The sequence below is a fragment of the Rattus rattus genome, chromosome 3 (genome assembly GCF_011064425.1).
Source record: "Rattus rattus isolate New Zealand chromosome 3, Rrattus_CSIRO_v1, whole genome shotgun sequence".
NCBI lineage: Eukaryota > Metazoa > Chordata > Mammalia > Rodentia > Muridae > Rattus > Rattus rattus.
Window position 1 is genome coordinate 37,842,185 of NC_046156.1, and position 25,894 is coordinate 37,868,078.

Below are 25,894 nucleotides of genomic sequence, written 5' to 3' on the forward strand. Positions count from 1 at the left end.
CCCAAATAGTCCAGGCCTGGCCTCAAACTTGCCACATTGCCAAGGATAGCCTTGAATTCTGATCACACAAATGCTAGGATTACAGGTGTGTACCACTACATCTAATTTCCAATAAAGATTCTTACACTTAGTTAATCTGACCACTCCTGTTTTCTGCCTGCCAAAGCTATCACTTTCTTCTATGTCCTATTGAGAAATGCCCTCTTTGTGCTGGTACTTGGTATCTACATGCCAAACAAAACAAAACAAAACAAAACAAAACACCCAGCTTCAATCCACACCTTGCACAAAAATGACCTCAATTTAGACCATATATGCAAGTGTCAAACTATACAATTTAGCACAAAACAAAGGGGGAAACTCTCTGACCTTGGGCTTGGTGAAACACTCTTACAGATATAACATCAAGAGCATGATCAAAACAGTAAGAAAGACCTAAAATGTCCCCTAGAAGATGCTGCTAAAAGTATAGAAGAAAAGCTTTGAAATGAGAGAGAATACAAGTAAATTCAATCATAAGACAACAAAAACAGAAAAAAAAACCACACAACGAAAACATTTAAAATAGCTAAATTGTAAATAAGCCCTTGAAACTATTTTAAAGTTATTTTAAAAATTCTAATTAAAATATAATTATATCACTCCCTTCTTCCCCTATTCTGGATACGCAAATGAAAACCATAATTCAATCTTTGCCACCCACCTATTAGAGCAGCTAAGCATGTCATAATAAGAAGACCCAGAGCTAGAGTTCTCACACTGATCAGAGGCACTCTGGAGAACTGTCTTATAGCTTCTTATTGAGTTAGTGATGCATCTGACAGTGACACTCCTATATATTCCTATAAATATAAAATCTATGTTCAACAAAATCTGTCAACAATTATTCTTGGAGCTTTATTCATAACGACCCAAACTATAAACAACATACATGCCCACCTGGTGAATGAATGGACAAACACTGACACTAACACAGTGGGCTGTCAGCTACCAAGACAGAGAATGGAGCTACTGACACACCCACAACACCCAAGAATCTCAGAGGAGTCAGGGGTTAAAGGCAGCCTGTCTCAAAAGGCTGGGTACTAAGAGTCCATTATGAGACACCTTGGAAAAATAAGGAACAGTTACATGCAGAAAAGCTTCCGCTAAGGTCTTTACAGCTAATTACCAAGATGGAGAACACATGAGTATCGCTAAGGATTCCGCATGGGTGTGAGGACTGACAACAGATGGGCAACACTCCTGAAATTTCCTGACTCCAATTGTGATGGCAGTTAACAGGGATTGATATATGCATTTTGAATTGTTAACTCATGCCAACTGGGCCTATTAAATATAAACTCTATCAAATACTCAAGAGACGTGAATGAAAATGTGACGCAGGATGCTTTGTCTTTACATAAATCACTCAGTTCAGTTTCACCATCTTTTTTGTACTTAAATTCCCAAAGCTATCTCACAGCAAAGTCCGATGTTTTGGGGTTTAAATCAGTTTTACCAGCTAAGGCAAGAAAGGTAGTCAATTACCAATGCTCACATTTAAATTTAGCCAAACAAATCATCAACTCAGGGTATACAGTGGAGAGAAAGAAGAAAAGTAACTAAAAAAACCCACAAAAAACCAACAATAAAACAAGGCACAGTGGTGCATACATGTTACATACAGGATACTTGATCACATTGTGAACCCCAAGATGGTGTTATTTGCTGAAAAAACTGTTTCTAGTTGTGTGGCTCAGCCTTAGCACACACCTTTAATTCCAATCAATGAAGGTAAAGTTAGTTTGTAGAAGGATGCAGCCATGTTTGAAAGTGATGTCTAACTGAGTGGCAGAAAAAAATGACAAATCAGAGGAAGATCTGACATAATAGGACATTCCCCAACTCTCATGAGGACAGGAAAGAGAGTTTCTATTAAAGAGAGCAGAGAGAGAAAAAGAGGATGCAGTTTTACCAGGACAGTTGAACAGAAACAGGTTACAGAAAGAGAGCAAGCTATACACAGGGGTAGATAGAACAAGCCAGAGAATAAGGAGGAGCCAGAAGATGAAAGCAAGTTGTAAAGTTAGTATGAGGCCAAGCAGAGCAAATCAGTTAGAACCCGAAAGAGAAACCAGATTGACAGTCAGCATGGAGAAGCGTAGACTTATGAGCTGAAAGCCAGCATAGGCTTCATTCACAGCAGATCCTGTCTTGAAACGGTGTCGGGGGTGGGGTGGAAGGGGATGGGATGGGGGGTGGGTGGAGAAATAGAGAAACAGAAAAAAAGGTAGCTCAAATTACAGATTACTATTAAAAACGGAATCTGTCTGAATGTTCTTTTGAGTCTCAGGATATCTATCTCAGCAATCAAATTCATAGACCTCAGGACTTTCTCCTGTGCTTTCAAATAATGAAGAAACAACTCACAGCTTTAAGTGTAAGGTCACACTGGAAAACAAGTGTCCGGAGCTGTGTTAAAATTTCTCGCTTCGTATTTTCTAGATCATTCCGTCTTTCTTCAACATTTGTTACACAGACTTTGTAGTGCTCATTTGCTTCTTCTACCTTCAAGAACACCACAGAAGAAACAACACTAATCACTAAATTCATACTTAAAAGCTTACAGTAATTAGAGCAGTATTTCAAAAAATGGGAAGTCTTTATGAAAAGAAAAATCTAAAATATTTTAATTTTCAATATAATACTATGAAATGAATTAAGTAAAATAATTTAAAGATAAATAGCATTTTATTTAGCAATTTAAGAACACTATATTTAAATTGCTGGGGTAATTTATAATTACTATATTGTTTGCACAAGAAATAATCTCCATTTTTAACAGAATTTGTCAAATTATATTTCATAAATGATAACAAAACCTCGCCTTATTATGGTTCAACAGGAGTGTAACATAGAAACTTGCTTAAACAGTAGACCTTATAAATAATCAAGTCAAAAATAACAAAGTACTATCCTAAGATACTCCTTCGCATGCCCACATAGTGGCACTGCCGTCGTGCCTAGGAACTTGTTAGAGGGATGGCTGTCTGCTCTCACTGTATAAGAAACTCACTGGGCAGGACCGAATATGCCTTCCTGGTGAGCCTGACTCCTGCAGAGTCAAATCTTTAGCAGAGTATTACTAATTCAAGTTTCAAATATCAAAATATTACTTTCTGAAGCGCCTCTTCTTCCAATCTCCGCCTTTTTTCTAGTAGTTTGTTGAGATTTTTTCCCAGTCCAACACTTGAACTCAGCTGCTCTTCTTCTGCTCGAAACATGGATGATTTTGCCTTTTCGTATTCATCTTGCCGTTGCATGCATAACAGTTTTGCCTTTTTAAGAGCCGTCTCTGTTTCAAGCTACCCAGAAAAGAACATTAAACAGACTATTAGACGACATTTTAGAGAACCCAGAGTAAGACAGGTGGTTTATGTACGGCGGGTGATGCTGGATGTTCATTAACAGGCAAGTGAGACTCCAGTTCAACACTAACCAATTTATTCTGTTGCTGCTTCCAAAGTTCTTTTATTTCTTTCCTTTGTTTCTCCATTTCATTCTTCCTCCCAAGTAGAGGCTTTTAAGAATATTAAAAAAAAAAAAAGTAAGTTGTCTTATATAACGCATGTTAGTATCTAAAAAACAAACAAACATATGCTGTATGTAATAATTTTTACCTGCACGAATTTGTTGGCTTGGAGAGCTGCGATTGTCTGTTGTAAAAGGTGACTGCTGTGTATATCATTAAGGAGAGCGTTGGTAAAGAGAGACTGCAGAGGCATAAACTCCTAGAATTTAAAGGTGAAAGGTAAGTTTTATAACAGCACAGTATAAGAGGAGGCTCGATCCTTAAAACTGGCATTAGAAAAAAATCTGTTGCTAGAGTTCTAGATACATCCCTGTTCTCCAAACTACAACTTTAGATTTTCTTCTCTAGTAAAATGACTTGTGTCTATATGACACAAATATTGAAATTATGAACAGTTAGCAAAATTAGCATTAAATTAGGTATTTGTATAAATCTTAAATGCTCTAGTTTCATTCCTAAGGAATAACCATTTAAATTATTTTTTCCAATACAAAGATCAACAATTATGTTCTTTTTTCTGTGAACTAACTGGACGTTCAACAAAGTAGTCTCTTATTTCTGAGCCCAAGGAGTTCACAGTACTCACCTGTATTCCAATGCTAGATCTAGTTGCCTCTGCCAATTTTACAATATTTCTAGTGGACTCCAATTCTGAAAAGGTTAAAAAAGTCAAAAATTAGCATTTTTCTCTAGATATACACTAAAGTTATCTGTGTTTCTTCAACTAAGAGGTCACACATAGTGTGCATCATGCTATTAAAGGAAATAACTTTTAATCCGACTGCTCATCAGAATCAACTGGGGAACTTTCCATACGTGCATGACATGACTCTCAGCTGTCAGAACGAGACCTAAGCCAAGTCTGAGCACACGCATTGGTGAATCCTACGTCCCTCCAACCGAGCCTCACGTTCACAAACAAATGATGTTTCCTTGAAAATGGGCATAACAATCGTGCCTTGCTTACTTTCCAAGTGTCAGGCTTAGGAAAAATAATCAATAGGAAAGCATCTTCTCGACTGGGAACACCGCTCACTCACACTGGCTACTCAGCTGGGAACACTGCTCACTCACACTGGCTACTCAGCTGGGAACACTGCTCACTCACACTGGCTACTCAGCTGGGAACACTGCTCACACTGGCTACTCAGCTGTTTCTGCCATGTGTCCTCTCTCTCTGCTTATGCATCCACTGCTGCTCTTCTCTCCATTCACCTCATTCCCTGATTGTACATTTCTACCCATCACAGTAGGGCTTCTTCAAGGCAGACACAGTGCTACCTGCTGTTATGTGCCTACATCCAGCAGTCAACAAATGTTTAGTATGTATGTCTAGTATATGAAAGCCTTGCTTAAGAAAAAAACTACTTCTATTAGTGTGAAATAACCACTAATTATAACTCATAATACCTATATTCTGTAGAAAATGAATCACAAACAATTTAGCTCTAACGTTTCAAAATTAATCGGATGCTTTAACAGAGAACTCACCCAAGTTGAGCTTTTTTTCAACCCAGGACACTATGTTCTTGGTATATTTTGACCAAGTTTTAGCATAAGACAAAGCCAGTTCTATAGAGTCAGAGTTCTTTAACAGCAAGTTGTCTAGTTCTATAGGAGAAAAGTTTCCTGAAAATAAAAGCATCAGTATATGTTAAGTATGAACACACAGTAATTCTTTAAAAAAGTACTTGGATCCTTAGGAATTAATCAATAAAACTGGTTAAAAATTCAAAGGATAAGTTTATAAACTGCCAGTGTTTATCTTTACAATGTACTTATTTTTTTTTCTTTTTTTCGGGACTGGGGACCAAACCCAGGACCTTGTGCTTCCTAGGCAAGCACTCTACCACTGAGCTAAACCCCCAACCCCACGATGTACTTATTTTTACTTTATGTGCATGTATGCTTTGCATGTAGATGTGTGTCATTCATGCCTGGTGCCCACGGAGCCAGAAGCAAGAGTCAGGCCACAAGAAACTAGAGTTTGGATGGCTGTGAATTGCCTTACGGGTGCCCAGCACCCAATCCAGGTCCTCTACAAGAGGAGTGAGTGCTCTCAGACCCAGCCGCTGTGTCTCCAGCCCATGGTTTTAAATCTTAGTCCGTATTTCTATTATTTGTTGAGCTACGATGTGAATGTAATTATGATCGGTTTGCATTATCACATCATCTACTCAAATTTTATGTTTTATATGTAAAATTTTCTATATTTAGAGTAAGAATGAATATACTAGATCACAAAGCACAAAGAGATTAAGCGTATCAAAATACTTAACGAAAGAAAACACAAAACGTTCAATAAAATCTTAAACACTTACCTTTTTCATGAGGTAAGTCCACTGAGTCCATAGAAATGTTTTCAAAGGACTGAACACATAGAAGAAAACAAATTCAAGATTAGAGCAGAAAACAACAGATCGCTGCTTCCAAAAATTCTGTTCTAATTTTATTACTCTGACATAATTCCTGCTAAAAAATTTCAAGTATTTACAACTCAGAGACCTAAGAAGTCTACTTAAAAACCACAACAGTGCAAGAATTATAGTTCCCAACATTCAACAATAAACAAATGCTTTAATCTGATTAGGTAAAAATCAATGAACCCATATTAAACTTCAAATCCACAAATCTAAAAAAGACTCAGAAGTTAAAGAAGTAGTTACAAACTTAAGAGACTACAAGAATAAGAGAAGGCCCAACCATCTTTTACCATTTTATTACAGGTACGTGTGCCTTTTCAAGTTTTTTGGACAGCTTAGTACAAAATTTCCTGTGATAACAGAAATGTCATGCATATTGCATTATATGTATGTATGTATGTATTTATCAGATACCAGCTACATGTAGCTACTTGAACATTTGGAATATGGCCATTAAACACATTAAGTAATGGTTACATCTATTAAATAGTGTTTAAAAATATCATCTTAATTGTTAAATTCTGTTTGTTTTTTTAGGTTTTTTGTTTTTTTTCCTGGTTTCTTGGAAGACACACTCTGGCTATGAAGCTCAGGTTGGCTTGGAACTCACTATGTAGACCAGGCTAGTCTCAGAGATCTGTCTGCATTTATTTCCCAAGTGCTGGGACTAAAGCATGTAGCTAAATACTTAAATAAATCTAATCTACATGGTTGGGCAATATAGGGTTTACAGATTCAATGCAAAAACACCTTTCAGCTCTATTAGGTGTATTGGGCTAATAGGATTTACCAAACCTTAGTTTGCCCTTCTCTAAAAAAGGGAATAGAATGCTGTTTTCTATGCCTATGTCTGACCTCCACCTGGACAGCTACCCAAACCCAAATATCCACCTCCCCTTATCCTCAGCAAAAACAATCTTCACTAAAGTTTTGGACCACGCAACATAGATTCATGAAGAGTCAGGATGTTTTCTTAATACAGTATCACTTAGAGAGTATAACCAAATTATTGCTCCAGAAACTGATCATTTTATCATATATAAAATTAACTAATCTGCTTTGTTTGGCCTCGAAAGATGAGGTAATCTATAATCAGAATAATACTAAGATCAACATGAGGAATCAGTTGTGATAGTAAGTTAAAAATAAATTGACCTACCTTACTCTCTCGAGAAATAGGCAGTCGTAGTATCGAATCATTGCCCACATCTCCCATAAGGAAGTTTGTGAGGCTATCCAGAGAGGTTAAAAAAAAGCACAGAAATAAAAAGGCAAATTATTACATTTCTTGTTCTCTTACTGTCAATTTTTCATCTAAATTAAATTGTTTTAGGAATTTCATTACACAAAGCACAGACACAGCCCCTACAACCTCTACAAATACCTGGCAACACAAAGGCAGCTCTGACCAAGATGTGATGGCCCTGGACACTGCCTAATAGTTTATTTTTCATTCATCCTACAGATTTATGGACTATATATTCTCACTAAGACATTCAAGGAGCACTAACTCAATGACAGTCTTCACTTACATGTTTCCAAAGGTAAATGCCAAAGTTTCAATGGAGGAAAAGACTTCTCGAAATAGATCGTTTTTGTTTTCGTCATTAACTTCTGTAAAGTTCACAGCTATAAGCAAAGATCAGTTGCAGTAAGTGGAGGAAAGCACATTTAACACTACATTTATACAAAAATCACTAACTCCTTTAATCACTATTGTTTCAAAGCATGAAGAGGTTCAGAAACTTAAAATCTAATATACAAAATGAACAAACATTTAATTTCTTTATTAAGGAAATCATGTAAAAACATCAGTTTGCAAAGAAGTGGCTGGGACTGCAAGTCCATTATATATGCATTACATAATCCAAGACATCCAGGTGAGTCAGTGTTCAGTCAATCTTGGAGTCACAGAATCTATGCTGTCTGTACCTGACCTCTACAGAGTGTTCAGGGTTTTTCTCTCACTTACTATTCTCTGGCTTTTAAAAGAGAGAACTAATGATACTGGTCCACTGAAGTCTCTATGAAGTGTAAGTTTAATATAAACTATCAACAACTGGAGTCATAGATACATTTTGCATATCATAAACTATATAGCATAGCATCACATAAAAAACCCAGTGCTTTAGAAAAGTTAAAGTCCTAGTTACACAAAGCTTTACCCCCATCAGCATGTTCTTGGGCTCTGAAGTACATGTTAACTGACATAATGCTTTTGTTTATAGTAGGGATATTCTGACATTTCGCTATTGTATATTATTAAATACAATCTGAAAAGGTTATTTTAGTTTCTTGAATTGGCCTTTTTCTTTAAGTAAGTCTTGTGACTCTGTAAGAAGCAGCTGGTCCCTTACAGCACCAATCTCTTCACGAAGCAAGATGGGGAAGCTAGAAAGTCACCCTCAGTTTCTATCTTGGCTGGAGTTTGAAAAACAGCTCCATCAGCAAAGACTCAGAGCTCACAGGTCTGCCCTTACTTAGATGTTGACTGGGTATGTAAATATGGTGAAAAGCAGGAACCAGAGGTCACAACCAGAACTGTATATGGATATGCCTCTGTAGACTGTGGGGTAGTGACACTTAGATCCCTAGCTTTCATCCAAATCTTCTAAATGTCCCTTATAACAAAACAAAAAACTTACGAACCAGTTAGAGCAAACAATTTTTTTTTTTTTCGGGGCTGGGGAATCGAACCCAGGACCTTGCACTTCCTAGGCAAGCGCTCTACCACTGAGCCAAATCCCCAACCCAGAGCAAACAATTTTAAGAATATTTTTAGACCTTTGCCTTGATCAAACTGAAGAAACAGATTATACTTCTGCCTGAAATAACTAAAAACAAAGAAAGAAAAAAACCTATACAAAACTGAAGAACACACAATTTTTTAAGACATTAGCTTATTAGGCAGTAATCTTTTGTTGTTGTTGTTGTTTTGAGACAGGGTTTTTCTGTGTAGCTGTGGCTATCCTAGAACTCTGCTGGCAGACCAGGCTGGCCTCTAACTCAGAGATCTACCCACCTCTACTTCCTGAGTTCTGGGATGAAAAGCATGTGCCTAGCTAAAAGGCAGTAATTTCTGACTATCAAGAAACTAACCACAGCTTACAGCTGCCTGAGTTTACTGCCTAATATTACACAAGTAGATTCCCAGGCAAGGACAGGTCCAGAGGCATCTTTAAAATATCCTAATACTGTAGTAGGAGGGCATAACAATTTTATACATTTGTGTACATACATTTATAAATGTACAGAGCTGGAAAATTCACAATGCAAAAACTGACAATAACCACAGTGAAAAGTGAATATATTATCAGTGACAGATATTTTACTATTACTCTCAATGACAGAAAACATAAAACAAGGCAAGATAGTGAATCCCGAATGACATCATCAACTAACCCGACAAGACAGATATTTGTACAACTTTACCCAGAAGCAAAATGCAGAAGATGCAAGTTCTTATTATGGATATGAACTACCTCTCAATAAGCATAAACTATTCAAATTATTCAAAGTATATCCTCTGATTACATGGAATTAGATTAAAATTAACAGAAAAAAATTCTGAAAAAGTTCTTGAATACTTGGAAATTAAATAGCATATATAACTTACGGGTCAAACACAAAGTGAAATTAGAAGTACTTTGAACAGAATGGAAATAAACACATAAACCATCAGAATCTGTAAAGGGGAGGAAGACACAGGCAGAGGGAGGAATCCTGACAGGGCAAGCATTATCCTGACTGGCGACAGTGTCACAGAATGTGCATGTAGGAACATTTAAAAAGTAGCACCGATGCCAAGCAACCAGAGCTTCCAGGGACTAAGCCACTACCTAAAGACTATACATGGACTGACCCTGGACTCTGACCTCATAGGTAGCAATGAATATCCTAGTAAGAGCACCAGTGGAAGGGGAAGCCCTGGGTCCTGCTAAGACTGAACCCCTAGTGAACTAGACTGTTGGGGGGAGGGCGGAAATGGGGGGAGGGTAGGGAGGGGAACACCCATAAGGAAGGGGGGGGGGGGGGGGGATGTTTGCCCGGAAACCGGGAAAGGGAATAACACTCGAAATGTATATAAGAAATATTCAAGTTAATAAAAAAAAAAAAAGTAGCACCGAGATCAGAGGAGCTCGCTCTCTATCAATCTGACCTCAGTAAGACCATGTTTATAACTGTCCATTGCAGAGTACTTCATAACACCACTCCTATTTTTGTAACTATTTTTCCTTTCTTATAGGTATATCTTTTCTTGACATTAAACACAATTAGGACACAAATATTTACTACAGTGACTGTAGTAACAGGCCATCCTTTTGAACCATCTTCATTCCTACTAGACCAGGGTTTCAGTCACCTAATGAGAGTTCACGTAGGTGCCCTTCCTTCCCCTTCAGGGCAGCTCTTATTCCTAGTGTGGTTCATCCTTTCTGTTCCAACAATATATCCTGTTTCTTTGAAACCCTGAGCCCTGGTCCCCCTTCCTTCTTTCACTAGATCTCATCCAATTAACATTTTTCCCAAGAAAATGTTCAATATCCTTGCTATGTGAAAGAAAAAATTTGTTTTACCATGTTTCTTCTTAATCTAATCTAATTTCCATTTCTCTCTACCAAATCTCTATAATAGGTAATGCCTGCTTTACTTTCACTATGATTTACCTAGAATTCACCAAGATTGGGCTTTTTAACCCAGTTCAATGTTAACTTTTTCTATAGAGAGCCAGGTAGTGAATGTGTACAATCTCCAGGAAATGTCTGGGTTAACACTCTGAAGAAGCTACAGACCATAGAACAGGGTAAGATGCCTGGGTTCCCATCAAACTCCATTTGGCCCCCCAGCTTGCATGGCTGACTCCTGAGACAGAAGACAGGTTCTACAAACAGCCTGTGCAGGCTTTGTGTCTACAGAAAACATTAACACCTCTAGTCAGTTTCCTCATTTACTCAGTAGGAGCAATTACAAGCTCCACAGCTGTGGGAATTATAGGGCGCTGGGACACTATCATCAGACAGCACTCTCGCACCAGCTTTCCGTCAGAGAAACTGAGGCTTCCCTTCCCAGGTCTTCAATCTCCTTGACTCATCTCCACTTTCTACCAGTTAATATGAGTACAACCTTGGACAAACCTTTCACTTCAGCTTCCACATTTACTGAGGGGAAGCTGATCCCACAGGTTTATTCTTCACTGGAGCTGGGATGATTAAGGGAGGTCATCCCTGCGAAGAGTCTAACAATGTCTGCCAAATGTCTGCAGTCAATCCTAAATGATATCAGCTATACTTACTAATTATTACAGAATTAACCACTTTCTTCCATCATGAAATACTCTACTCTTTTAAAGGCTATTTGTTGAAATATATGGAAGAAGTAAGGCTTTGGAGTTCCAGAAATGGTTCAAGTCTGACCTTGACCACTTCTCATGTCAACACAAATCTAAATTTACTTTTTTTACATGCAAAGTCGCATATCAAGGATGGAATGAGTCTCTAGGATACAGTGGCTGGAATTCAGTAGATATGTGCAACGCCTCAGTTCGGTACTATGGTTTCACCGTGTACAGAGCTCATCTTAAGTTGTTCCTCTATTCCTTACTAACCCCTCAGAACTTCATCCCCTCCATCCTACCAAGGAACTGCTTGTCCATGTGCTGTCTGCTGCAGACCAACCCTTACAAGAGCTTCTTTCACATGTTCCTTCTACGTTCCACTTGCTGTTTCCTATCCACTGCTCAGCCCAGAGTTTTGCTTCTAAAATGTTTTCTTTTCACTCCTACTACTGCTGGCTTTCTCTAACGCAATGGTTCTCAACTTTCCTAACCGTATGACTCTTTAATAAAGTTTCTCATGTTGTGGTGACTCAAAACCATAAAACCATTTTCATTGCTACTTCATAACTGTAATTTTGCTAGTGTTATGAGTCATAGTGTTAATACCTGATATGAAGAATATCTGATATGCGACCCCAAAAGGGGCTGTGACCCATAGGTTGAGAACCACTGATTGAAAAAAACATTGTGTTTCTCTAAATTTTAGACTTAAAAATGAAAACATTAAAAATGAAAACTTTAGGGGTTGGGGATTTAGCTCAGTGGTTAGAGCGCTTGCCTAGGAAGCGCAAGGCCCTGGGTTCGATCCCCAGCTCAAAAAAAAAAAGAACCAAAAAAAAAAAAAAAAAAAAATGAAAACTTTAGGAAAAAAGATCTAGAGAATGGTGAAACTTCAGGGTATGGAAGGCCATCCTAATAACTCAGATTCAAAACACAAAAAAAGACTGATACTTTAAGATACTTTCAAGTGTAAAAATAAATAAAAAGAGAATAAAGTTATAAACTATATCAAAAAGCTAATGTTAGAAATACAAAATATAATACTATAAGTTAATTATATTAAAATTATCAAATTATATTAAAAATATCAAATGCCAAGAGAAAAATCAGGTAATGAGCCAACTCAAATAAAAGGATACAAATGACTCTGAAACATACTCAACTGCACTAAAAATGGAGAATGCAGCTCAAACTACCCCAAGACAATGGTTTTTGCTATGAGCCAGGGTGACAAATCTTGATAGCTAGCACTGCTGACAGAGGTGGGTAAACCAATTCCTTTTACACTATCAGAGGGCAGGGCTTGAGAGAGGATATCTGACAGGATCAAAAAGCACAACTTCTCTCAACACCCAAGTCACTAGGAATTTGCCTGGCCTGCAGAAGAAGCATCGGCAGGAGGGAAGTAATTTAAACTTCTACTGGTTTAAACTTGAACTGGGTAAAGCACATCGATTATGTATCACCAAGCAGCTTTGAAAAATACCAAATAAAAGCCAAAGAACTGAGAAATGCTTTATGTGCGAATAAATGCGCAAGAAGGAGAATACTATCATTTGTATAGGAAAGAGTTTGTTTAAAAGGAGACTGCACCTGCATTCCCCTGTATGTGTGTGATGTATTTCTAAAGATGCAAAGGAAATCAGTGGTAGTCACTGTTTATCACAGGACCAGAACGGATGGCTGCATGTTGAAAAGCCAGGTTTGCAGAACAGAAAGAAAGATGAGGTTTTAACATCTTTCTTTGTGTGATTAAGGCTTGTTTTTCTTTTTCTATTTGCCAATTTATGAATACTGTGAAATATAGATATATAGATGTTAAAAAACCACACTTTTTCATTTATACAAATAAAACTGACTTAAACAGTTGAAAATACTAAGTACGTCATAAATTACACAACTGAGGATGTCTTTATCTGCTTCAAAAATAGGCTGTATCTCTCTTACCATATTGCAAATATTTTGTCAGCTCAACTTCCTGTTTGGAAATGGAAAGAGACACAGGAACTACAAATCACTGCCAGATGAACGGGAGAAAGCTACGGACTTTAAAGTTATCACAAGGTAAATTCCATGTTTCCTTTTTTTTTTTAAGGCAACAGATTCTGTTTCATGTATAAAATCTAGGTGTACTGTAGTGACATAAGAGATTTTACAGTTCTGAAGTTATTCTGTATCATGTTTTTGGTCTTAATTTTGTTTTGAACAGTTTGGCAATTTGGAGAATTGCATTTGGCAGTTAATGATCCAAAGAGAGCTAGCTGTTCCAGTCACTACTGTTTAAAATGGAATGAGGGGCTAGAGCTGTGAGGACAGTCTCGGTGGCTCCTCCACTCCTGCAGCTGCTCCTATACAAGTTTTCTTTAAGTTTCTCCCCAAAATGAAGAAAACAGGAACTCCCTTTCCCAAAGATGGAAGGATCGACACATTTAGACGGTTTGGCTCCTACATTCAGAAATGATTTCTACCTATATCTTGCCTTCTTAGGTTCTGAAATTAAACTGCTATTAAATCTAGCCTCTAATTTAGCCTCAACTGTGCAGGTCACTATTTCTGGAGGGTCTCAAGAACAAAAGCAGACAGTTTTCCACCAACAAATCAATCCTATCTTCCTCTTTCCAACTGCATCCAACACCAAAGTAACACTGTGACGATAATTCTGAGTATACAACAGCCATAGTGCTAACTAATAGTTAAAAGGTTGCTTTACCTCAAGGTTAAAAAGATCTTGGAGGCAGCTCGAGCCCACTCTTGAGGTCTGCCTCTGGAATGTGGACACCAGCCACATGCTGGTGTGCTCCTTCCCCAGGACATCCTGACTGCACACAATAGTCACTGACAACAATCGCACTAAGTTGCTATTTCCAAGCATGGAAATTTTACTATCTATAGACACAAATTTCCCTATCTAAGTAAAGTTAAATGGTACTTGTAAACAATCTACTTAAAAACAAATCTGGTTACTAAGCACATTTTTAAGAGTCACAGAACAAGCTACCTGTTTCCCACTTAAAATTGTCTATAGCACCTTTTCCCTCTCAGTGCTTCAAATAGAAAAAAGGAAACCACGAAAACAGGAAAAGTCTTAAGTCAGAGAAGAGATGTTGTAGGGGGCGTGAGGGGTGGGGTGGGGTAGGATATAAGCTCCATTTTTATTGCCAGGTTCCCGTCCAGAGTGCTCACACAGGATTCACCTAAAGTGCAGCCTTCCCTTTGACAGCTCAGTTAATGCCCATGCCTGACCTGTCCACCTTCTGGACAGGTAACCTTTCCTTCTGGTAAGTCTGTCCTTTATCACAGCAGGGAGCTTACTGCGCCACTTTGGTGCTTGTGACTTCTCTGTCACTTGTATGCCTCTGACTTTCCACACATCACTGTTACCACTTTTTATGGTGCCATTACCGTAGTGACATTGTCTTGTCAGTGACATTTTACTCTGATAAGTACCTTTTCCCCCTTTTTTTTCTTAAAATCCTGCACCTCTCAAACTCCATGATTTCTCTTCCTGTTTGGCAAACACTCCTCCAGTTTGTCTGTCTTCTTTGACCCTGATTTCTTGTCAGGCCTCTATTCTGTGATTGGGGCCACCCTTCCCTGACCACAGGTTTCTATCTTCAAGCATCTCCGTAGTCCTGGCCCACAGCAGTTACCATTTCCCACCTTCTACTCAGGCTCACACCTTCCATTTTTATCTGGTGCATTATTTCTCATGGTTCAAATCTAGTAATCCCTTCACTCTCTAGGTCTTTCTTACATATTGTATCCCAGAATAATCTGTAACAATTTCAAGTGGCTGTCACTACAGAGGCCAATGTCCTAATTCCCTATACTGTTTAGTACATATATAATATATACATACTAAAATATATCTCCACACATACCTGATAAAATTAAAATTGAATTTCATTTTCACATACTAAACTGAGCCTTGTTTTTTTCCCATTTGGAGTCACTACAAATGACCATTTTCCAATACCACCGTCTTCACATAGCAAAGAATCCTTAGACAGTAATAAACAACCTTAAAGGGGGATGAACTCAAGCACAAAACTAAAATTTTAAACACTGGCTGTTTGATTTTTACCATGTCCAACAGTTTTGTTAAAAAAAGATTTATTTATTTATTTATCTTATGCATATGAGTACACTGCAGCTGTCTTCAGAAATATCAGAAGGCATCAGATCCCATCACAGTTGGTTGTGAGTCACCATGCAGTTTCTGGGAATCAAACTCAGGACCTCTGGCAATGCTCTTAACTACTGGGCCATCCCTAACAGTTTTTATTTTTAAGAGAAGAAATCGTTATGTGTGATTTGGTGGGAATATTTATCAAAATATACAAAATTCTTTTTCAAATAAATCCTACAAACTCAGCGTCACTGGGCCCTTCTTGACCTCAGCGCCCGCCCCCCCCAACCCTCCCTTACCTTTCACTTTCGCAGCGAGCGTTTCTGCAGCGTTCTGAAGGTCTACAGAATTGAGGTTCTGATGCTTACTCATTACAGACTTTAAAACACCGAGAAGTTCATCCAGACGGATATGAATGACTTCTTTAAAACAGTCTTTAAAAGAAAAACAAGAAAAATTAAAAATGGATTTCCAGTGCAAAATTCTAGAAATCTAAGCTACAAAGGCATGAAGATGCTTTGAGTAGAAAGCACTGGTCCCATGCTCTGTCCTGCACATGTTCAGTTCTGTTTTTACTACAATTACGAACCATTTCTTTCTTTCTTTTCTTTTTTTTTTTAGCACTTTCAGAAAACTGTCACTTAATTCATTGAGGATTTCAGGACCCACATGGTGGTGGCAAGTCTGTAATTCAAGTACATGGGAGGTGGAACCAGAAATTAAGTAGGGTTCAAAATCAGCCTCAGCTAAGTAGTGAGTCTCCCGCCAGCGCCAGCTACAAGGACTAAGTCAGGTGGTAGCGAGGAACACCTTTAATCCCAGCACTTGGGTGGCAGAGGCAGGCAGATCTCTAGTTCAAGGCCAGCCTGGTCTCCGACATAAATTCTAGGACAACCACAGAGAAAAACCCTGTCTTGAAAAATCCAAAAAACAAACAACAACAAAAAAACCAAAACCAAGCAAAATAAAACAAAAATCAAAACCTACAACCAGACTAGTGGGGTGGATTAGTGGGTAAAGGTGTTTGCTCTGAGAACCTAGCAACTTAACTTAATCTCTGGAATCTCTGTAAAGATAAAAGGGAAGAACTGACCCCCCAAAGTTGTCCTCCAGATAATTTCCATGAAATTAATGCACAATCTCAAATCATCATCATCACCATCATCACCATCATCACCATCATCACTATCAGCAGCAGCAGCAGCTGCAGCAGCAGCACAGGATTTCAAGGCTATCACAATGTGGCTAATTTAACATGACTTTTTCATTCCTCCCAGTCTAAACATGCTCTTCAGACTTCTCAAGGCAACTAAACAGGGCCAGTCCCATCTCATGTCTCTTAATAGACATGGTAACAAACTCAAAATTCCTAAAAAAGTTAAGTTTCCACATTAGAATTGATTCTCTGCATTTCTTATTCGTTATTAGAAACCAATAACCCACATGTATATGTGTAAGGAACATTATTGGATCTACATTTTAAAAATTGGGTTAAATTTACTTATAAGACACCCAAATCTTTCAGTGAATTTTTTTGCTTTTTACAAAATGTCAATTAGTTGTTAACGATGAACAATTGGCTGAACAGTGAAGAACCCAGACTTCTACCTGCTCCAGCAAGTTACAGCAGCTGATTCTCAGCAGTGTCCACTTCTGGTTAGAATGCGGATCAGACTGCCTCTAACCTCTATAACTTTGTGACCACGTAACATCATTTGAGTCAAAATGTTTTTTATTGTAAAAAAGGAGGGTGTGGTGGCACAGGCCTTTAACCCCAGCACTCAGGAGGCGAGGGGGGGCGGGGTAGAGAGGGTAGATCACTGAGTCTGAGGTCAGCCTGGTCTACAGAGTTCTAATTTCATGTTCCACAATCTTATTAGATAGTTGTTTGTTTTTTAAACCACTATACAGATGATAATACAGAAACATACTAAATTTATCAGGTTTATTACACTGTGGAGACAAAATCTGAACCCAGAAAAGAATCCCAGAATTCATGCTCTATATCATGTTTAGTGACATAGCTTTAAAATAACAAAAATTGTAGACAGTTGTTTCATAATTATATCAATACTTTTTTTTTTTTACAAACAATGAAAGATAGTAACCATAAAGAAAAACTATCTTCAGGATAAAGAAACAAAAATATTCTCCCATCTCATTAACTATTCCCTTACTCACAGCCCTATCAAGAAAGAAATGTGAGAATGAGAGAACTCTCTGTTAAAGGGGATCCCAGGACAGCACCACTAGGAGAGAACAGAGATTTAGGACAGCAGCTCTTAAGCTGTTGGTCACGGCCCCTTTAGGAGCCTAATGATCCCGTCACAGGGCTCACCTAAGACCATCAGAAAACACAGATATTTACATTACAAACCACAATAGTAGCAACATTACAGTTATGAAGTAGTAAATAATTTTGTGGTAGGGGGTCACCACAGTATGAGGACCTGTACTAAAGGACAGCAGTGTTAGGGTTGATAACTACTGCTTTAGGAGGAGAGGCCTAGCAGACACTGAGCGAGTGCCATGGAAGACAAGTGTGAGACTCCAGACCTTTTCCTCTGCTCTGAAGTTTGTGAGGTGATGGATGCAGTGAGCAACTTCTTACTATGCACTCCTCCTGTTATCCTGTGCTGCAGTAGCACAGAGCACAAGCCCCGGGGCTGACTGATGGCCACTGTGAGTTACAGCTTACTATACATAGCTGCAGGACAGACCCTGTGGAGGGTTTTGTTTTGCTTTCTTTTGTTTAAATACTGTAGAACATTCAGCAACTAGCAGCATAGATGGTTTACCAACTTCAACTTCCTTTATTACTACACAAGAAGCCCTTACAGATAGATACTGAAGTTGTTCCCAATCAACAAACTGAAAGGTAGTAACTAAGTTACTTAAAATACAGTTCATAAAACCTCAAATTGTACTCTAACTACTTCCAGTTCCCTATGATTTAATATACACTTCTGAAAGAGTCTATATAGCAACAAAAATCTACAGGGAAAATTAATCACAAAGATTCATAATAGGACATTAGCATTGCCTAATGATTAACTTCACCAGAAACTTCACAATTAGCAGGCATCCAACTGTCTGTTCAGGAATTGTTCAAAGAAAGTCTTATTACACCAAATGTTCTTTTCCTTACAGTAAAGCTACCTCCAATTATTTTTATGGAGAAATGCTCTCCTATCCTACCACACAAATGGCAACTTTTCAAAACTTCCAGCAGTTAAAATGGTTCCTTTAAGCTACACCAAGTATCTCCCCTTCAAAAAAACCAAACTAAGTAAAACCAAACAGAACAACAGTGGCACAATTAGGGGAAGCAAGAAGCTAAGACGTCTACATGTGGTAGAAACCTATAGACTCAGACTAGGAAAACCAGCCCAGGTTGCCACTTCTTTGAAATGGCATGCTAGACTTTTGGAACCTGTGTTCATCCTCAATGTAAGAGAATTGATAAGAACATTTCCTTTCCCTTCCTCATAAGGTTGCTGTAAATATCAAGTAATAAACATGAAACTGCCTTGTCTTACAAACAAGAGCCTTACAAGTAAATCTATAAGCCATTCACACAAAATGTCTTTGAAGAGATACACTTCACAGAGATTTAGTAACAAATACTAGCCTGGTCCCACAATACCTTGGTTAATAAAAAAATAGTGGGGTTGGGGATTTAGCTCAGGGTAGAGCGCTTGCCTAGGAAGCATAAGGCCCTGGGTTCGGGTCCCCAGCTCAAAAAAAAAAGAACCAAAAAAAAAAAAAATAGTAAAGATTGAATTTCATTCTATTGTAAAATCAATATTAGTAAATAACTTGGAAATCAAATAAGAGTACATTGCATTAAAATATTTCTGCATCTGTCAACTTACATGTACTATCTTAGTACTACAACTAAATACAAAGCAACTTTAAACTCGGCCACACTATAAATGTAATGCCTGTCTTTGATTTTACTACAGATGGAGATATAAGAAGTTTAGTTTTCTACAACAGCAATACAGTATGCCAATGTTTGGGTGTCCCCCGTCAGTGTGGCACACCGCATTTTACTGTATTGTTTCACCCATCAGTGCTGTTCACTTTCTGCTACATTCGACTTATTAAGTGCAAACAGATTAGCCAGCTCTACTTCTTGTTTCTCAGCCATTCACACAATACCTCAGTGTTTATACTGCAAACACTTCGTGGAAATGCTTGAGTGAATACATGAAAAAATCACCGTGTTTTCCTTGATTAAAAAAAAGAAAAACTGACCAATTTAAAAAATGGTTTTGTTAACTCAGCTTGACCAAAACAACAAAGGAAAAAGCAACAGAACCTAGAAGCAGCAAACCTCTACTTTGCTAGGATGACTTCTGAATTCACAGGACAACTGTGAAGCCTGAGGTACAGCTTTTTTTTTTTTTTTTTTTAACTAGCTACCTGGAACTCTAAAACTTGTAACAGCTGATTTAAAGCTCTTATGGGGTTTTATATTTAAGAACTCATTTGATAAATGAAAACCCAGTGATGGGTGTGCTAACACCCCCTTGGTTCAGGATTACAGATAACCAGCAAGAAGCGGAATGAGGGCTGCTGCGTATGCTAGCTTGGCAGTCTGCAGCTGTTTTATGAGATAGACTCTTGTTACATAATAACCTTGAATTTGCCATCCTCCTGTCTCAGCCCCCCAAGTCCTAGACCCATAACTAGGTTCTGAATCTCTATGATAAACTGCCATGTGGTTAAAGAAGTTATAGATTAATGACGGATAGTCTGCAATATGTGATTTACATAATAAACTTGTATCTTTTATCTTTGTCTATTAAAAAACACCAAAAAGCAGAAAGGTAAAGGTGGGGAGAGGGGGAAAGTGAAAGGGAGCCTGGATACTTGTCATCTCTGGTACGCAGAGGCCCAGAAAGGAGACGCTAGTTAAAGGCCAATCTGAGCACCACAGTAAGACTTTGAAACAAAACAGCACAACACAACAAAACAAGAACTAGAACAAAGTAATGGTAAGCTCTGATTAAAATCCATTTAAAATTGTGTTATATAAATAAGAGGAAAGTTACAAGAATAATAACTCACAACCTGTTTTTCCATCAGATATATTTTATAATGTCATTCTATACTTTCAGACATGAAGTAGCAAAAAACCTAGAAATTTTGTGCTGTGTTCCTTCTATATCACTAAAAGGTTTTAAATCCTCAGATTCCAGAGGTATGTTATAAAGGCGTTACTTTAAAATTACTTCAGGAAATGCTGGAGATGGCTTGGCAGTTAGTAGTACTTGCTACTCTGCAGAGGACTTGGGCTTGGTTCCCAGCGCCTCCATCAAAACTGTCTGTTATTTCAGATCTAAGAGCATCCTATACCCCTTTCTGGCCTCTGTGAGCACTTAATACATGCAGTATACACACTGGCAAAACAACTTACACAAACAAAGTAAGTCTTTTATTTTAAAAGTTTACTGAATAAACTAGGAGAATATTTGTGAATCTGTAATTTGGAAAGCAGAATAGATTATTCCTGCTGGGGGCAACCAAAAACCTTACATTACATATATTCTAATCCACGATTAAACATATAAATTAAAGTGAGTATCTTTAGCCCCTTAATGTAAGATACACAATTTATCCCTATAATTATTCATAATGTTCCTTAATGATACTAGATAGAAATCTCAAACTTAAAGTTTCACACCTGCTACTTGTGTAAAACTACAGGGGACCTCACCTTGGCAATGAGCACTGGAGAAGACTCACCAAACTATCACTTACCCGAGACAGAGTATGGATTCAGGCCTCAGATCTCTCTCTTTAAGGAGTTCATTTATTTGTAAATCAAGAGCCAGCTACAACACCTGCACCAGTGTGTGTGTGTGTAGGGGGAGGAAAGAGAATACGTAAAATAAGACTATTTTCTATCTGTTAGAAATACAGAGGTCTTTGATAATCACTAGTTCTTCAACTACTAAAATTAGTTTCATAGTTCTACTTAGGAAACTTCAATGCAGAATATGTCATAAAACTCACAAAACATCAGTCTTGGGGAAAGAGGCTACTCTGAAGCCTCTTCTTGCATGTTCCTTTTTGTGGGTGCACACATGCACATATATGCTGTGTGTGGAGGCCTTAAGTTGAACTTAGCTATCTTCTTTGAACTCTTTCCACTTTGAGGGTATCTTACTGAACACAGCTTACCAGGGTTGTCCAGTCTGCCAACTTGTCCCTGATGCCTGGTCTTGACGGAAGGAATTACTCGTTGCCTCCCAGAGTCTGCCTGGCTTCTACATGGGTTCTGAGCATCCAACTCTAACTTTCATATTTGTAAGGCAAACACATTTTTGTTTATTTTTGGTTTTATTTCTTTTGAGAGAGGATTTCTCTGTAGCCCTGGCTGGCCTTGAACTCAGAGATCTGCTTACCTCTGCCTCTTGAATGCTGGAACTAAAGGAGTGTGCCACTACCACTGGACTACATGAACCTTTTATTTCTCCTCTGTATGTTATAACTACCTCTCTCTTTTCTCACTGAGGACCAGTGAGAATCTTCTTAGTCTCTGGATTATCTACTTACATATTAAAGCTCATAACTTTTTTAAGATAAAAGGTAATACAACTTGTTCTAAAATATCATTTTAAATCTGTAAAAGGATAACTCTCTAAGATTTGAAAGCATATAAATTTCCCCCCCAAAAAAGCAATAGAAATTCTAATACTATTCTTATTTATATTAACTAAAACTTAAATGAAAACGTTAAATTATACTCTACTATAGGCTGAGGTAAATACTTTATTACCTAAAAATATTATTTTAAATAGCCTTTAAAATTCAACCAGTAATGGACTATACATCAAAAAGAACAAAGATAACAACTTAAAAGTAACCCAGTTAAAAACAGGGCTTTATTATGAAGCCATACTTCTTTGAATAAAGGGCAGGTTTGTCATTTTGTTGAGATGTATTATGTGTTTTAGTGTCTTTCTAGATTTACTACCATTCAACCATCCATGGCTAGACTTCCAGGTGGAGCTATTAAAACAAACAGGACTATGAGTAACTTCTTTAATAGTCACACAATCTCAAGAAAACAAAATACAATGAAAATTTTACTGAAATTTTGAACCTTCCATTTCAATGCAATTATTCTGGGAATTTCAATTTGAAAATTATAATTAGGTTAGAAAAAAATTAGTATAAACATAAGATGTGGTATTAGGAAATGCTCAAACATATTTATTTAAATCTGATAAATGTCTACGAAGGCCGAGAGACCTCATAGAAACACCAGAGATCTTCTCTCTATGTCTAGAGATGTCACTGTGAACTGGCATTTATTACTAAATAGGAGGAGGTCTTTGAACCACTAATTGTCACTGCCATCAAATGTGGACATGAAAGTAACACTAATAGTTGAAATACTTAGTCTCTCCAACCATGTCAGAGGTGTGCATTTTGGATTAAATTTTGGCAAGAATATGAAAAGCAAATTTTAGACTAAAGTGTCAGCAAGGTAAATTACAAATGTTACAAATGTTACAAAATGTCTGCTTCTCACAGATCTGCACCAGGAGTGTTTAGATGTCAGTGTTCTCAAGTAAACCAATGTAAAATATACTCAACTCTGCTCAAAATACAAAACTAGTTTTTCTTTTGTGCCCTTGTTCTCTCACACTTAAGGCTTTTATTACATATTGTACTGTTATCTGATTACAAATATTCTTACATTGTAAGCATTTAACATTGGGGGAAAGTCATAAACTAAGTAGTGAAGAATGGCTTGTTCTTGTCACGGGACACACATTGATCCATAATTAGGCGCTTAAGTTTTACAAACTACCAGTAAGAACTGAGAAAAGGTGACAAACCTGAAAGAATAGCTTCTTTCAAATATAGTAACACATGGGAGAACTTCCTGATATCATTCACCAGCTCCTTGATGTATTCCGGATCAAAAATGGAGTTGGAACTTACGGACTTGAGCCCCATTTCAGAAGTTGTAATAGCAGCAGAGAGTTGGCCTGATGCCCAAACACGTTTTTTCTTTGCCTTTTTCTGTTTGTGAGCAATCATCCTCTCATTTAACAGTCAGAAAAACTGAAATCCTTAAGGGGACAAGAAACAAAAGAGAGGGGAAAATAGCATATCAGCCAAGAAATATCATACTCGGTTTCACAAACAGCCCCCAGCCCACTTCAGCATTCTAGTTTTAGATAAGGAAACCTTGAGCTACTAAGGACAGCAGCTGCCACCAAGTGTCTTCAGTTCTACAACTTTATGACAAGCAAACCCTGGGATGTGCAAGCCCCTACTGCTCTTTTCATTTCATGCTGAAATGCCTCCATCTTCCCAACTGAAAGCTGAAGCTCAAACCTTAATGCTAAAATTTGTGCTCATAACCACTTTAATTCTTTCGATAAAAACTTTTTTTTTTTACTGTAAAGACAGTTCCATCACTTAGTAGACAGTCATATTTTTCCTTTGCAGAATTGTCTTCAAAACTATAGATGAACTACATTGAGAGAAATATCTTCAAAACCTTCCTCTACCACTTACTGTGTAACATCACAAGCTGTTAATCCATCTCTTCACTGTGATATGCTCATTCAAGGGAAACACACTGACCACACCTACACCAGAGATTACTGTCAGAGTTAGATGAGGCAATGATACACAAGTGTCCATTCAGCACATCAGTTCAAATTAGAGTAATTTCCTGAGAATGCACATACATGCACACATGTCTAGCTTATCCAAACCTGTCCAGAATATTTCTTTGTTGAAAGAATCTCTTAAGAATGTCTAGTAATCTCACATACCTTGACTGGACAAATAAATAATTTGATTATAAGAGTAATACTTTGTAATTTCAGGATGATATAGTAAAAGGGCAATACTTGGCATAAGAAAAACTTGTATTTTTATCTCAGCTCTAATATTCTCCAATGTGTAATCTATATAACTAATTTACAGGCTTATATGAAGATTAAAAGAGATCACAAAATAAAAAGGGTTTTCTGTTAAGACATCTAATTCTGATCTACTGGAATTCAATTGTTTTGTCTTTTTACCTTTAATTGTTCTAAAACTGAAAGTCCTTATTTTGGTTGTATCTCTTGAAATCAGAAAAGAAACAACAGAGGAAGACCAAGCAGTGGTGACATATGCCTTTAATCCTATCACTCCCCAAACAGAAGCAGAATATCTCTGTGAGTTTAAGGCCAGCCTGGATCACATGTTAAATTCCAGGATAGCCTTGACTATGTAGAAAGACTTTGTCTTATTAAAAAACAAACAATATTAGGGCAGTGGTGGCACACGCCTTTAATCCCAGCACTTTGGAGGCAGACGCAGGTGGATCTCTAAGTTTGAGGCCAGCCTGGTTTACAGAGTGAATTCCATAACAGCCAGAGTTACACAGAGAAACCCTGACTAGAAAAACCAAAAGAAGGGAGTGGGGGTGGTGGAGAATTAGCACACGAACATCATTAAACATTTCCCAAATAGGCTATGAGTATTTGGGTACTTTCACAATGACAGAACCAAGGACCTCCATGAAATCGATAACAGAAAGCTTCTTGTAATAATAACTTTGTTGTATGTAAGAGACACTTTATTCATACCACACATGGCATAAAGATTTTTGGTTCCCAACTACAATTCTCTACTATATCATTCTTACTTTACTGCTACCATACTAATGAACTACCACCACTTTCTGTTCAGCTACTACATTAATTTCTTAAGGATTTAGTTACTACCATTTATGTGTCATGAACTCTAAAACATATGCTCCTAGTGTTCCTTTTTCGCTCAATACTTTCCCAAAGGACAGAGGTAAATGGAAGGTCCATGAAGTTCAAAATGTCGGTGGCATCCCAGCTGCCTCTACAAAGAAATCTGGACTCACACTTCATCACACACACCCTTTTCATTTTCAGACTTTTCCTCTTTCTTTTCTCTTACTGCAACCTACAGCACAAAGTAATTATACACCATGACTAATATACACATTGAGTATGTCATTTTTGTGTATAGTGCAGGTACAGATGCATTTGGGTTTCATAAAACACATAACCTAAGGACCTGTGATATACTTACATATTTTCTTATTCTAGCTCATTTTGTTTTATATTAGTATTATTTACTTTCAGTTATGTGTGTGTCTATGTGTATGTATATACATATGAGTGCAGATGCCCCAGGAGGCCAGAGAAGCTGCCTGGATCCCCATGGAGCAGGAGTAATAGGCAGTGCTAAGCTACCTGGCTCGAATATTAGAAACCAAACTTAGTTCTACAAGAGCAGCGCGTGTTCTTAGCCCTGAGCTATCTCTCTAGCACCTAGTTCATCTCTTAAAATGCTAGTGGCAGCTCACTGAACTGGCTTTGCATATGGTTCTACCCCTTGAAAAGGATGGCTTTGCTGATGGTCCTGGCTAC

The 25,894-nt window shown here is 37.7% G+C and overlaps 1 protein-coding gene across 1 annotated transcript in view; it reads right to left on the reverse strand.

Annotated features, from left to right (window-relative positions):
- Arhgap29 (Rho GTPase activating protein 29) overlaps positions 1 to 25,894 on the reverse strand; it is a 70,713-nt gene that overhangs the window by 28,456 nt on the left and 16,363 nt on the right. Inside the window, exons 2-12 of the mRNA XM_032897391.1 lie at positions 23,321 to 23,557; positions 15,761 to 15,895; positions 7,530 to 7,626; positions 7,157 to 7,229; positions 5,896 to 5,944; positions 5,066 to 5,203; positions 4,161 to 4,225; positions 3,663 to 3,773; positions 3,482 to 3,562; positions 3,159 to 3,347; positions 2,413 to 2,550 (exon numbers count right to left, since the gene is read on the reverse strand). Of these exons, the coding sequence (XP_032753282.1) occupies positions 2,413 to 2,550; positions 3,159 to 3,347; positions 3,482 to 3,562; positions 3,663 to 3,773; positions 4,161 to 4,225; positions 5,066 to 5,203; positions 5,896 to 5,944; positions 7,157 to 7,229; positions 7,530 to 7,626; positions 15,761 to 15,895; positions 23,321 to 23,525 (1,281 nt within the window). The 5' untranslated portion in view covers positions 23,526 to 23,557. The remainder of the gene's footprint in view (positions 1 to 2,412; positions 2,551 to 3,158; positions 3,348 to 3,481; positions 3,563 to 3,662; positions 3,774 to 4,160; positions 4,226 to 5,065; positions 5,204 to 5,895; positions 5,945 to 7,156; positions 7,230 to 7,529; positions 7,627 to 15,760; positions 15,896 to 23,320; positions 23,558 to 25,894) is intronic.